Here is a 14,052-nt window from a genome sequence, read left to right on the forward strand (position 1 = left end):
CACCGATTGTGAAATTTAGACCGTCTGGCAGATGTCAACAACTGAAGCATCAAAACATTAATAACTCCTCAAATGGATCACACGGAGTCTCTCTGTTTGCTGTGTGTTTTGTCAGAGGCTGAATGAAGGTTTGCTACTGCAAACATCTTCAAAACATTAATAGTTATCTGCCTCAGGCAATGGCAATAATTCCATTTGAGTCTCTGGACATGGGATTGAAACAGGGATCATCTTTCCCAGGACGCAAAATCTATTGTTTACAATTTTATAGAACTGATTATGATTAAAAACCACAAACACGAATACAGATGTATGCAGGTTTAATATAATTAAAGTTGCTATAATGCAAAGTAATTATGTTTTCATACATAATCCCTAATTAAAACAGTTTACCCTTTGGAGTGGTGTACAGTAAGAAAAAAAAATGCTGGCTTTTTTAAAATAACCATAAGGCACTTTTATCTTTTAACTCAACACAATACTTAACACAACATGCAAAGAGTACAATTTTTAAAAGCACAGGATTGCTTTTATGCACACAAGTAGGCCAACTTTGGCATTCAAACATACTTTATCTTTCACTGAACAAGTCAATGCAGTCTATCAGGGAAGACCACCATTTAGAAATACACACACATTAAGTTATTTTTAAAATGTTTTTAGATGTATGCTGATTTTAAGAATTATCAAGGCCAGTTTAAAAGTTAAACAAACACAATAATCACATTTTAATGTGACGTAACATCTTCTGCTACAATATTTCAGCACTACTGTATTGCATGAATACTTAAATATTTAAAATATCTGTCAGTAAAGCTGAAAAATAGTCTTTCTTGCTCCGTCGTTTAGTGAACCAGGAAAGACAAGTCCCAGCTACAAAGAGCAGCTAACACAGAGGTACACCAAGAAGGGTGGAATGCCTAGAAATACTTTGCATGTTGTCTGCAAATGTGATTTAGTAAACAGGCTTGTAAATAATCTGACCAGCCAGCAGTCTGCGCTTCAGCTCCTTCCACAGCAGGCTTCTCTCTCTCTGGGATCCCTTCATGAAGCCGCGGTTCTCTTGAGCACGGCGGGACAGGTAGGGGATTACTTCATTGACAGGGCCGTACGGAACGTATTTATAGACCGGAAAACCTGCTTGGCCTGTTTTCAGGTAAGAGAAGGAGATTCAGTGTTCACCGTCTCCACCATGTGTGAATTTGGTGTCATGAGTTGGTGTATAACAGCATGCAGTCGATACATACTGTTTATAATACAAGAATACATTAAGCTAACAATCACGAATGAAGTGAACAAAAAAAAGAGGGTACCAAGTTGTATTCACACATGCACTGAAGCCCTGAGCTTTCCAGACAACAGCTGACAGAGGTGCATGTGGGAACACAAATGTCTCGTGTAGTCAGACTGGACATTAAACGGTCTTTACGTTCACAATCTACGTGATGTCCAACTGTGCCTGTTTCACAACAGTTGAAGTAAGAGTCCTGTGAAATCATGCAAGACCCCAGTTTAAACCAGAATATTTCAAGTTGTGAGCACACAGATGAGGCAAAGTCCTGTTGTGTGCTTGACTGTTCTGCTAACCAACGTAGGGGGAGGGATGGGGAGTGTCAATGTTCAGTGAAAAAAGGTGAAGTTATGAATGGTGCAGAAGAAACTATGAATCAAATTCCTAATAAATCACTTTTAAATTGCAATAAAACTAATAAATTGAGGTTTTGCAGACACTTGACCGCTAACAATCATGGGACAATGTAGGATCAAGTGAATAAGGCCCCAGTCACACTGGCTTAGAGACCATCCCAACGACTGATTGTGAGTGAAGGCTGGAGGCTGGAGGAAAATAACTGCTACAAGCTGAGCCACACAGGTCTAGAGTGCAGTCAGTGACATTCGTTATTTGCCTGAAAGTGAAGGACTTGTCTAAAAATACTGGCCAGTTGTTTTCCGAGCTGAAGTAAAACCGTGTAAAATAAAAGCTTTACCTTTTGAAAACTTTTACTTTGAAGGCGAACCTTTTACATTTAACTACCACTCGGCTACTAGTTGGAGAGTTTTAGTAGACATAAATAAAAACCACAGGCAATCCAAGCAATTACTGGAAGGTTTTTAGTGCAGCACCTTTTTTTGCAACCAGTTTTACCCAGTGAGAGCCAGCAACCAGGGACCACTCCCAACCAGCCGGGGAATTTCCCCAGCAACCAGTGGCTGTATCATATCCACTATCATGAACAAATCCTGAGCAGTGTGCCCATGTGCACAGTGTCGTATCGCGAAACCGCAATAAAAAAAAAAAATAGAGGATTAAGTGACACAGAGGTCTGACTACTCTTTTAGTGAGTGTCTCAGATATAGATATCTCCTTTGTATTGAGGGATTAATCATCTGCAAAATCAAACAAATGACTTAAACAGCAACAGTCTAAAAATATAAAGTTAAAGCAGCTGTTAAAGAAACTGGATGATAAATGTTATGTTCTGTTTGTACAATGATTAATATCATTCACAGAAATAAGAGTAGCATTAAACTTCTCCTCAGACTAATATGACAGGACTAGCGTGACATTTTCTAACACTAAGTGAAAGGCACTGGCAACACAAAGTGTTTGCTGTCAACATGACCTCACACCATTCCTAAGGTCAGTGACTGTCTGGATATCGTAGCATTGACATCACTGGGAACAACACTTCAGTGGTACGTCTTTGACCACATGACCACACGCCTACATGACATGTGCCTCGGTGATTTCGCAACATGCAGTTTACTTTAGTATTAGTGCTGAGTGTAACATACCTAGTGGGAAGCTGATCTGGTCACACATCCCCAGCAGCTGTCCAAAGTAAACTTTATTCTCAGTGGGTGACAGGCCCATTTCGTTCATCCTGGAAAAACAAATAAACAAAAAAGAAAAGAAAAAACAGAGAAACGCATTTTAAAGAACTGTTACATAATCAGAGCTGGAACATAGTATCCCACCACTCTCTACTAACCCTATAGCTGCTTTGGAGGCTTTACAAAGAATATTTCACTTTGAGCAGTTATACAAGTATGAGTTCAGACTGTTAGGGTTAATCCTTCAGGAATGAAAGCTTTAGGGTATTTGTACATGCTCAAACTAAATCTGAGTTTTGTCTCTGTACAAGTAAAGTGCTCAAGGACAAAACGTACTTATCGAGGGTGAACTTCACTGTGTCCTCATTGTGAGTTGCAACCATGATATTTGCTTTCCTGCTGTGTTCAATCTCCTCCAGCACATACTCCAAACACCTAAACAAACAGCGGAGCAGATGGTTAGGATTTATGCAATTTCTAGCAGAGTCTCCAAGGGGCTTGATAAAAATTCAAGACTTACTTATGATACATCCTGTTAGTGGCCTCATAGTCTGGGTTTATTGGATCCTCATATCCAATTTCCTTTGCCCTGGCTCTCTCTTGGTACATGTAGGCTCCGCGAACGAGTTTGGCACCAAAGTACCAACCCTCCCGCCGAGACAGCTCAACATCCAAGGTCACGTTGTCGTAGGCTTCCTAAACGCCATTAACAACAGAATCTTAAAAGGGCATCCAAACTTACCATAAGATAACCACAATTATGCTAAACATCTGTAACATCTGTAGATGCAAAACTGTGCACAAAATATCTTTTGTTTTTTTTAATATATATAAAAGGCCATATCATTTAAGGAAAAAAATGTGGAGAGCTCTTAACTTGTAATTATATCTTCCTCATCACAACAATCACAAGAAAAGTGTCATAATTATCAGATCCTGTTTGTTCTCTTTACACTGGCTCCACATAAAGTTTGGATTTCAGATGAAGGTTGTGGTGATCACTTTCAGCACTCTCTGTGGTCAGGTGCCTCTATCTGTGTAAGGTTCTCAGTCATCCAGCTCACAGTAGTCCAAGCTTGGAAAGAAAGGTATTTCTCAGACCTTGTTTCATGTGATGAGGCACATGATTAATAATAATCTTAAGCGACAACCCACACTAGGGATTATACAACTGGCACTCTCCACCATTTGGTTTTAGGAATGAAGAAGCCGCTTGGATGAGAGGTAAAACATTTTCATGAAGTACAAACATGTTTCTGGTGGTACCTCGGTCCAGGCTAAGGACTTAAGGAGATTATGTATTTCTGAGGTTGTGGATCCTAAGCTGTTGAAGTTGTTCCCACTGGACTTAAGATCTGTGCACACTGCTTAAGACCCACCCGTTCAAATGTGCTATTTAGTAACTGTTTTATCTACGCCTTTTCATCTTATTATACTGTGAAGCAGTTTTCAGATTTTGATTTTGGAAGCTGCGATATGAATACATTTAACCTCCTTACTTACTGACAGATTAGTGAGGGAGAAACTGGCAGTAGTATTGGCAGATTTGGGACAAATTTTTGTGTGGTAAACACACTGATGTGCCACAGTTTGGAAAACACTCTGGCAAAGAAACTTCCTGTTTCTTATAAAACATTGCTTTAACTAATAAAACAGTTAAAGAAATACTGCAAAATAAAAACACTATCGGTAAACTCCGTGTGCTTCAATAGGTTAGTAAGTAGCAACAATCATCACAACACACTAGTTTATCAGTCGAGTTCAGCTTCATTGAGAAAACTGCAGTTTCACCTTGAGGTAACACTGGTAGGTGTTGAAAATGACTGGCTTTTCTCTGTTGAATTTCCTCTGCATTTCCAGGGTCAGGCGACTGATAGCTGGTTGGAAGTACGTCTGCTCGGCATCCACCATTAGCCTCACCCCGTTCTCTACAGCATGCTGTAGTGCACAAAAACAATTAAAGAGTAAAACATAAAGCACCGCCTAAAACCTTGTCCTATCCCTTCATTGTTGTCCACACTATTTGCAGGTACAGGTTGCTTAGTGTCCTCACCTTGGCCAGAATATCCACTCTCTGCAGCATTCTCTTCATCTGCCTCTCTTCTTCTTCTGTAAATATATTCAGCAAAGGCTCCAGATGGCCGGTCTATGCAACCAAAACAGAAAAATATTTACTCAACTTTATGATTAATATAAAGCCACAAATTTTATTTATATGTGACTGGCAGGAAAGAGTTCAACATCAGAGCCAGAAACATTTCGTACATTTGTCAGCTGCCCAGAGCACTTCCCAAATCAAGTCCCAAAACATGCTATTCTAATGCATTAAAATCTTTTTCTTGCTTGTGGTGGGAAGGCATAGGTAGTCAATTTAACTTATTGCCACAAAGCGATGAAGACAAGGTGAGAAACAAAGCTATTGTTGGCACTTCATTTTTCCAGTTTTATTGCTCATAGCTGCTCTTTTTAAATCATTTATTACACCATAAATTGAATAACATAGCTACAGATAAATCATTCATTAGAAATGCCATGTGCAAGAAGCATTTTATCTACTTTAAAAGTTGATAATAATTAACAGAAAAAGGGAGTCATCTTTTTCATTGGCCTTTAAAAGCCTCCAAAGTTTGGATTTGTTGGCTTTCTAAGCTTCTAAAATGTGGAAGGTAATGCTGTGACACAGTGAAAATGGAGAGATAAGACAACAAGTGACCAAAGAAGGAGGCCACAAATGACACAGTGATTTGATTTGCAGAACAAGTAAAAAAAAAAGGGACAGACATTTGATTGTCGAACACAGTTGTATTTCTGTTACCAACAGTAGACATAAAATAGCATAGATTACCTTTACTAAGTTCATATGATCTTAACTGTAACTAACTTGAGGCTCGCCTAAAATCCCACCACAGATTCTTTGCAGTTGGCCTGAATTAAACAGCTGATTCTTTTTGGTCCAAAGAGTTTTCATGGAGAATTTTTCAGTAAGGCCAGTAAAGGTTTTGAACAAAAAGTAGTAGGGAAGGCATTAAGGCAAAGGGTGCTTTATGTTTGTGTTCAGTCAAGCATGATAATCTTTTCCACTTCAGTGGAAATGGCTGAACAAACATGGAGTGCCTGGTAACAGCTTCTCTGTGTATTGCACAGGGAATAAGAAACAGCGAAGAGATGAAGCGATACCTGTGATCATTCAAACCAAACAGCTTTTAACCTCTTTGAGGTGCCACAGCTGAAATCCACTAGCTTTTTTCTCCCCCCTCCAAACCACTAAAACGCCATATGATGATGACTCACCTGAAGGTTTGGCACCATAAGCAGATTGGAAATCTTTGTTGTGTCATTTATTAAACTGTTCCAGTCCAACAGATCAATTGTTCTAGAAGTAAGACGTGAGAAGATAAAAAAGAAAAAGCTGAATAAAGGTACAACTAGAAATAACTTGGATGAAGAATTATTAAGAGTGCAGTTAAAGGAGACTAATTGTGCACAAATGAGTGACTGTCCTACCCAGACAGGCCCAGCTTCTCTCCAGTAAACCAATTCTCTATGTCATCTTTGGCTCCAACACCCAGCTCAGTCAAACTTTCCTACAATGAAAGTACACCGCAGTTCATTATTGATAACCATAAAGGTTGGAACACCTTAAAAATAACTTAAAAAAAAATGACATGAAGACATCATTTGAGCATAAACTTGCATATCACCTTGAGCTGCTCCAGCTCCAGTTTCTGTTCCAAAACCGTCATTTGAGATTTTCCCTGTTGCGCTGCGAGGAAGTTAAAAAACCGTCTCCATTTAACCAGGACTTCAGAAAACTGGAGCTGTTTAAACAGAGGGCAACATATTAATTATCAAGTAACAGCAACAGTTTTATCCTAGGGTTTGTAATGGGGTTAACTGACCACAAGAGTAGCTTGTTTACGGAAAAAAAATCAAACAGTTTAACTATCTTTTAATCTTTGACACTGAGATGTAAAAACTACTTTTTTACTGATCAAAACCTTGAAGTGATCAAGTAAAAAAAAATCAAATCCTCCTGTAATCAGACTAGTTCTTCTGCTACATTTCTTTGCTAAATTAAGGTCATTCAAGACTTAAGTCTAAACCCTGTGACACTAAGCTTCAGTTAACAATGAATGAATAAAAAACGTTAATCTTACAAGGAACTGCGGACGACCCAGTGCAGTCATTTTGATAGCAGAAAATCCATCATTAGAAGCTCCACCTGAAAGGAAACAACAAACCTCATGTCACTTGATTCTTTTTAATTTGATTTTTTTCTTTAAATAAATACTCGACTTTGTAAATTACTTTTTAAGTATTTATGTTTTACACTATTAAAATGATACCCAAACTGTGCTTTACCAGCAGTTGTACTACTAACCAGAAGCTTTAATGCAGTTTATGAATGTCTCCATTTGGATATCACACTTGGCCTCATCTGCATAGAAGTAGGTTCGTGCACTGATAACTCCCCCGCGCCTGTCTCCAAACTGACGATGGGCCTTGTACTTCTTCTCACGATGATCTGCACCTGAAGTGAGACGCAACTTTAGTGGTTTGTTGCATGAAAAAAAAACCCTCAAGTTTACCAAGATTTTGATATCCCAATGATTAATAATCAATTCACAGACAAAGACGATTTAGAGCCTAAACAGTACATCATTACTATGTAACTATAATGGTCTATCAAAGGTATCCGGTGCATATTTTGTCCTATATGTGCAAAGAACAAGATTTTTGAGGGAATTTAGGATTGTTGTTATTACATAGTTCATGATATAGTCTGTGGAGCACGTGTAGCAGTGGAGCATTACAGATATAGAGGATGCAGTGCAGAGAAAAGTGCTGTCTTCTTGATAACTTGCTAACAAATTTGTGAAATAGATTCTGAAAACATGGCTGACCAATAACCAATGACCATTAACCAGTGGCCCAATCTGAACGAAACTTTGCATGAACATCATCACACATGCAACAATTAATAACAACTATATGTTTTTAAAAAATGCCTATTATAAAATTATAAATTTGTTCAAGTTATCAATAAATATTGAATAAAAAATTTGAAAAAGCACTTGCAGCCTTGCAAAAACAACCCATAGGGCTAGACAATGTAATTCTAACACACACATACTTACATATAAAAATAATATTGGCCAAAAATTAGAAATCATGATTTTGTTACTCTTGCATCAGTGACTGCCCCAAAGAAGTCAGCTTTATTCGGGACCTAGATAGCATGCAAGAAACCTCTTGCATAAAATCCTGGAGGTGCATGTGTTTTATTTTTAAGCTTTGCAGATGATGTAACTGTAATAGAGACAAATGTGTTTGTGAAATCAGAGGGAGGAAAAGGAGGTAGTGGAAAATCAGGGATGGTCATTGGAGAGCTCTGACAAATCTGAGAGCCCTGAAGCAATGCGATGGCTACAATGCTGCCTTAACTGATTGCATTTGATTTTAAAGGAGCAGTTTTACTGCTATCATTCATCCTACAACGTGAATGGATTATCATCAGAAGGAATTCCATCCTAAAGGGGGGCATTTTTGAGTTTGTTACAATTACTGAGAACACAATAGATATCAAAAACAAGCTTTACTTTATTCATTTAAAACTAGCCACTCTGATTGCAAATCAATGTGCATGTAACACATTAGAACTGTTAATTTAACTCCCACAAAGAGTCATTTGAAGTAAGTATAAAATAAGTTTGTCTCAGAGTGATTGCCAACAGGTAAATGATACACAAACACATTAAATATCAACCCCTTAAACACTACCTAGCTTCACCCCGCAGTGTCTGTTGAACTTGACATTTCAGCCCCCACAAGATCCAGTTATAACCAGTACTATCCTGACTAGACTACGTGGATGCATAACTATGCATACTAAACTACCGAACAGCTGAAGCAGCTGAATAGTCAGCAGCTCAGCCTTGTCAGCTTACTCAACAGCAGTTCTTAGTCAGAGAAGTATGCAAAATAAAATAAAAAATAAAATAAAGTTTGTTAGTTTTGTTTTTTACTGACACACATACCTGGACTTTCTTTCTCTGCCTCAGAAACACATGAACTGTAAAAAAAAAGAGACTTGTCATTAGAACAGTAAAAAATATAAGGCAACAGCAAACTTGTCTCAACTCCATTTCTTTCAGTCAGTTCAATAATAACTTTTATAACACAGCACACTATTCAGTAATAAGACAGTATACAATGAATAGTGGAAAGTCTGGAGAGTTTCAAAAGGATAGAAGGCTGCATGATGATAAAAGACACTGTTTTGTTTTTTTAACAAGTCACAATGAAATCTTATGCAACCGTGACGATGAACTGCTTTTCAAGTTATGTTGTGACGTGAGAGACGCATTGGGGAACAAAAGCAAATAACCAAGGTGAACTAAAACCAAAATAAAAACTAAAACTTGATTTGAAAGAACATTTTAGTTAACCAAAATAAAAATAAAAATTAGATTTTTGATTTTTTTTTTTTTTAAATTAACTAACAGAATTTTTTTTTTTTTAGAACTTGTAAAAAAAAGAAAAAAAGAAAAAAAAAAGTACAGAAGAAATATCCTTAGTGTTAGAATCTGTTAGTTAGCATGATGAGGCATCATTGGTCTTTATCAGAAAGAACAGTTTAGTTCCTCCTGTTTCTGTTTGTGCATGTTGGGATAGTCCTAAGTAGAACACTTTGGTTATTTTCCATCACAGAATATTGTGTAACACTTGCTAATGTGCCTCAATGTGCCTCCTGAAAGCAACTCTCATGGCAACCCATGAGGCCTTTCAATGATGCCCATCCCATCTCTGAAAAACTGGCTCAACCAATCAGAGCAGGGAGGCCTGTCTTAGAGAGCCAATAGAGGACAAGCACTGTTGAACTGCCTGAGAATAACACAAACAAATTGGGGTTTGATTATAAAGCATTAAATGTTATGACTTGCACTGCTTTGATAAGAAGCCTAACAGAAGCAGTCTGTGAGGTGATAAGATAAGAGGACACTGATATCAAAGTGCAGCCCAGTGGAATAGTTTTAACACTCAAGTAGGACACATAACTTGAACTTAAGTGATAATTTCCAGAGGGACAACTTAGTACAGAGACACAGGCAATGGTTAACCAAGAGCATTTCAAATATCACAACTACGTTTTTTTGATATGTGCATATGGTTAGTTAATGTGCCGAAGAGAAGAGGCAAAATGAGAGGAGAGGCTCTAAAACATGAGCTATATGCATGGAGACATAGACCTAAATACTTCTGTGGAAACTAACAGTCAAATTACTCACTTAATTCACTATTAAAGATATCAATACAAATCAGGTAATACTGCACGTACTACAGTTTCTCAGTCTTTTAATATACTTGTTGTACTAACACTGCTAAAATATCCATTACTGCGATTTTTTTCAGTCCTGGAGCTCTTCCTAGTGTGCGGCTCCTATTACAGCCACACATGGAGACAAGTAATGGAGAGGATCTCTCTTCCACAGCTTTCTGATTTCTCTGGGTTTTTATGATGTGGTGCAGTTACACACTTGAAGATCCCATGTGATGTTGTGCCATACAAAATAAACTTGATTCAGCTGGCTTTTATGGATTTAGTGAGCTGAACAACCCTGGGTATGCAGCTCACTAAATCTCACCTGACACACACATATATAAAGGTTTACAAAATAAACTTGACTCACTCCATCTCCTTCTTCTCCGCTTCCTCTTGTGTCAGGTCTTCTTTTAGTGGATTTAAGTGAGCTGAACAACTGCCCTAGAAGGTCATGCAACATCACTAAATCTCATCTGATCCACACACATATATAAAGGTTTATCAGGTTTATCTCTTATCTACGACGACCACGGGCCTCATTTTGACCTGAAACACATAACTCCGCTATAAGCGGAAGCAATGTTACCTTTCCACTCAAAGCGCCTATTTGATCCCTAGAATTTCGCGGTCTCATATGGCATTTGCAAAGTTATGTGCGCCACAGTCCTTAAAGAGAAATCAGCCTACATGTGTATTTGCTACTCACTCCATCTCCTTCTTCTCCGCTTCCTCTTGTGTCAGGTCTTCTTCCACGCTGTAGTCCAAAACTGACCCCACACCAAAGGCCTCATTTTTCCGAATTAACGGCTTGATGGAGTTGTGGTCTTCCCCTGCCACAAACTGCCCATAGAAGGTCATCTTCATCAGCTTCTCAAACATCCACTGTCCAAGCAGCTTCCTGCTCAGATCCATCAGCTGAAAACATGACAGGGACAAGAAAAACAACAGGTTACGCTGCCTGAGTGGTTTACAGCCCCTTTTACATTTTCACCTCGACGAGTCAAAAGCGGAAACACATTCAAAGCGCGCCAACGGTGAAGCGGTGCACCGGTTTGGTGCTGATCTGGACGCACGTGTGTGTAGGGTTAACAGAGGATGTGTTATCGGGCCGATCAGTCCCGTCAACTCACCTCTTTGTTCTTGTCAACCAGGATGTCAAACGTACACAGCTTGAAGACCAACAGACTCCGGAGCAGCTCAATGTTACCTTTGCTCTTATAGGCTTCCTGTGTGTTTTCGAAGTCGATATGGGATTTACTCAGCGGAGCTTTGGCAGTTTTTTTAGTCTGGCTGATGAGTTCAACCGGCGCAGCCTCTACCACGGTGCAGCCATCCATCTGCTGCTGCTCCTTCTCTTCTCGAGTTTTGGTGGATGCGACTGTTGAGCGGCATCTCGCAGGCGAAATCCGCAGTTTTCGGATGCTGCCGGAGTTTGCCTTGACCAAGGGTGCTACAAACTTAGTGTACGACATGCCTTCTTTGCCTTTCTCAGCGGGAGCTGCACGCAGACTGAGACCGGCAGACTTCTTTGCCGATTGGATATGAGCGCGCTCGTCAGAATCGGGAGGTGGCGCCCTGCCTCACTTGTTACATCACGTCCTCGATAGGCATCACGCGAGAACCACGGGCCTCATTCCAGTGAAAAACCTGAAACACTCCCCGTATAACTCCTATAGCTATATATAACTCCTATAGTAGGAGAAGCAGATGGTTTAAGAGAAGCAGGAGGCCTTATACTGAGGGAAATAGTTATTTGATCCCCTGCTGAATTTGTGAACAGTCTCTCATTTTATGGCCGTTTCATTTTAATGCAGAGAAAAGAATATATACTTGCAAAATAAAACTCAGAAAAAAGAGTAAAATCTCTTAACATAAAAGTTAAAAGTACATTGATTTGCGTGTCATTTAGTGAAATAAGTATTTGATCGCCTACAACCCAGTCAGGATTTTGGTTCCCACAGATTGTTTATGTGTCCAAATGGGACAGAGATTACAGTCAGTCAATGAATTATAGCTACTCAATTCAATTTATTTTATTAATGTATTTACTTACTATTTATTTACTACTTTACAACTTGTAATGTGCATAAAGGACACCTGTCCAAAAACTCTGTTCCTTCCATTACAACCTCTCAACCATCAGCTGTCAGAGCTGTCAGAGGATGTCAGGGGAAGACTGTAGACGTGCACAAGGCTGGAGTGAGCTACATGACCATTAGCAAGATGCTTAGTGAGAAGGTGACAAGTGTTGGTGTGATTATTTGGAAATGGAAGAAATATAAAATGGTCACCAGTCACCCTCATTCTGGCGCTCGATGGAAGATCTTGGTTCATGGGGTGAGCATGATTATGATGGTGGATCAGACCAAAACTACATAGGAGGAGCTTGTTAATCATCTGAAGGCAGTTGTGATACTGGTAATACTATTGGTAACACTCTACGCTGTATGGGCTGATATCTTGCAGTGCCAGCTGATATCTTGCAGTGCCAGCAAGGTCCCCCTGCAGAAGAAGGCACATGTGCAGGCCAGTGAACATCTTAAGGATTCAGAGAAGGCTTGGGAGCAAGTGCTGCGGTCAGACAAAACTGAAATCAACTCAGCCCACCGTGTTTGGAGGAAGAGAAATGCTAAGTATGACCCAAAGAAAAGCATCCCCACAATGAAACATGGAGGTGGAAACATACTGTTTTTCTGCTAAGGACTACAGGATGACTTTGCTGCATTGAGGAGCCATTGGAGGTAGGGGGGCATGTACATGAAAAGTAACCTCCTTCCCTCAGTTAGCATGGCAATGATTCAAAACGTGATTCAGTTATAATGATTCCAAAGCAACGGAGACATACCTAAAGTAGAAGAACAGTAAGGTCATCACGTGGCTAGCCAATCCAGCCTAAATCCTGTAGAAAATCTGTGGACGACGCTGAAGCTTCAAGTTGCCAAACAGCTGCCAAGAAACTTAAATGTTTCTGTAAAGAGGAGTCAACCAAAATCTCTCCTGAGATGTATGCAGATTTGGCGACCAGCTTTAAGAAAAACTTTATCTCCGTGCTTAGCAACGCAACCAGGTACTTGTGTTTTTCTTAAAGATCAAATACTTATTTCACAATATGATGTGCAAATCAATTTATAGCTTTTATGTAATGTGAGATTTCTTCTAGATTTTAAATTGATATTCTCTATATAAATATTAAGATTAAATTAATAATGAACTTTTAATTCAGAGGATAGAAATGAGAACCAGTTTGTATCCTTACAGAACAAAGAACAAAGCAGTCAAACTTATCAGTTTTAGTCCCTCTCAGTATGGAAGCTTGTTTTTGGCTTTTTTTGTTCAGAGTTAGGGGCAAAATTGTTTATTTTATTTCCCTTTTCTTGTTTTTTTTTTCTTTTTGTAACAGTTTCAAGTGATTTTCGCAGGATTTCAGTTCAGCAAGTCTCAGACCAACTATAAGCCCTAAACCCAATTTTTAGTTATTAAGTTAAAATGTCAAGATAATAAACTGAAAATTTGTTTTCTGGATGGCAAATAAACTAATTCAGCCAAGGGAAAAAAATATATGTGTTGAAGAAGCCACAAATTGCTGGTGGAAAGTACTGCAGTAGTTTTTTACTTAAGCGGCACGTTTTCTTCAGACTAAGTCAAGTGCATATTCACATACATTTTTTTCCTGCCACTCTTGACTTCCTTTGTACTACCACAACTACTGTCTTCACACTCTATCATATGTGTCCTCTAGAAATACAACGACACGTGTTCTTCTAATCTTCTCTCTACTGCTCCAACAACCATCCCAAAGCAAAGATCGCATTATAACGCTCTTCTGCTGCTTTATTAACTTCAACCTTGCTGTATGACAAACTTCTCCCAGCAGCAGGGGGCAGTAATGATAT

At 39.0% G+C, this 14,052-nt stretch overlaps 1 protein-coding gene across 1 annotated transcript; it reads right to left on the reverse strand.

Moving 5' to 3' along the window:
- Positions 1 to 303: 303 nt before the first annotated feature.
- On the reverse strand, positions 304 to 11,723 carry prodha (proline dehydrogenase (oxidase) 1a). The gene is made up of 14 exons (XM_031742516.2): positions 11,290 to 11,723; positions 10,866 to 11,074; positions 8,874 to 8,908; positions 7,217 to 7,366; positions 6,993 to 7,057; positions 6,537 to 6,653; positions 6,340 to 6,419; positions 6,127 to 6,208; positions 4,889 to 4,981; positions 4,627 to 4,773; positions 3,356 to 3,531; positions 3,172 to 3,270; positions 2,797 to 2,885; positions 304 to 1,146 (listed from the first exon to the last, which is right to left on the reverse strand). The coding sequence occupies exons 1-14, from the start codon at positions 11,629 to 11,631 to the stop codon at positions 956 to 958; spliced, it is 1,875 nt and encodes a 624-aa protein (XP_031598376.1). The 5' UTR covers positions 11,632 to 11,723; the 3' UTR covers positions 304 to 955.
- Between the last annotated feature and the right edge of the window lie 2,329 nt (positions 11,724 to 14,052).

This window comes from Oreochromis aureus, linkage group 7 (genome assembly GCF_013358895.1).
Source record: "Oreochromis aureus strain Israel breed Guangdong linkage group 7, ZZ_aureus, whole genome shotgun sequence".
Taxonomy (NCBI): Eukaryota; Metazoa; Chordata; class Actinopteri; order Cichliformes; family Cichlidae; genus Oreochromis; species Oreochromis aureus.

Bases quoted from the DNA above. Each gene is read 5' to 3' on its own strand.
- prodha (XM_031742516.2), bottom strand. From the start codon at position 11,631: ATGTCGTACACTAAGTTTGTAGCACCCTTGGTCAAGGCAAACTCCGGC. The intron at 11,075-11,289 runs GTGAGTTGACGG...TCATGTTTTCAG, and splicing joins TGGTTGACAAGAACAAAGAG to CTGATGGATCTGAGCAGGAA. The intron at 2,886-3,171 runs GTACGTTTTGTC...TTGTTTTTCCAG, and splicing joins GTGAAGTTCACCCTCGATAA to GATGAACGAAATGGGCCTGT.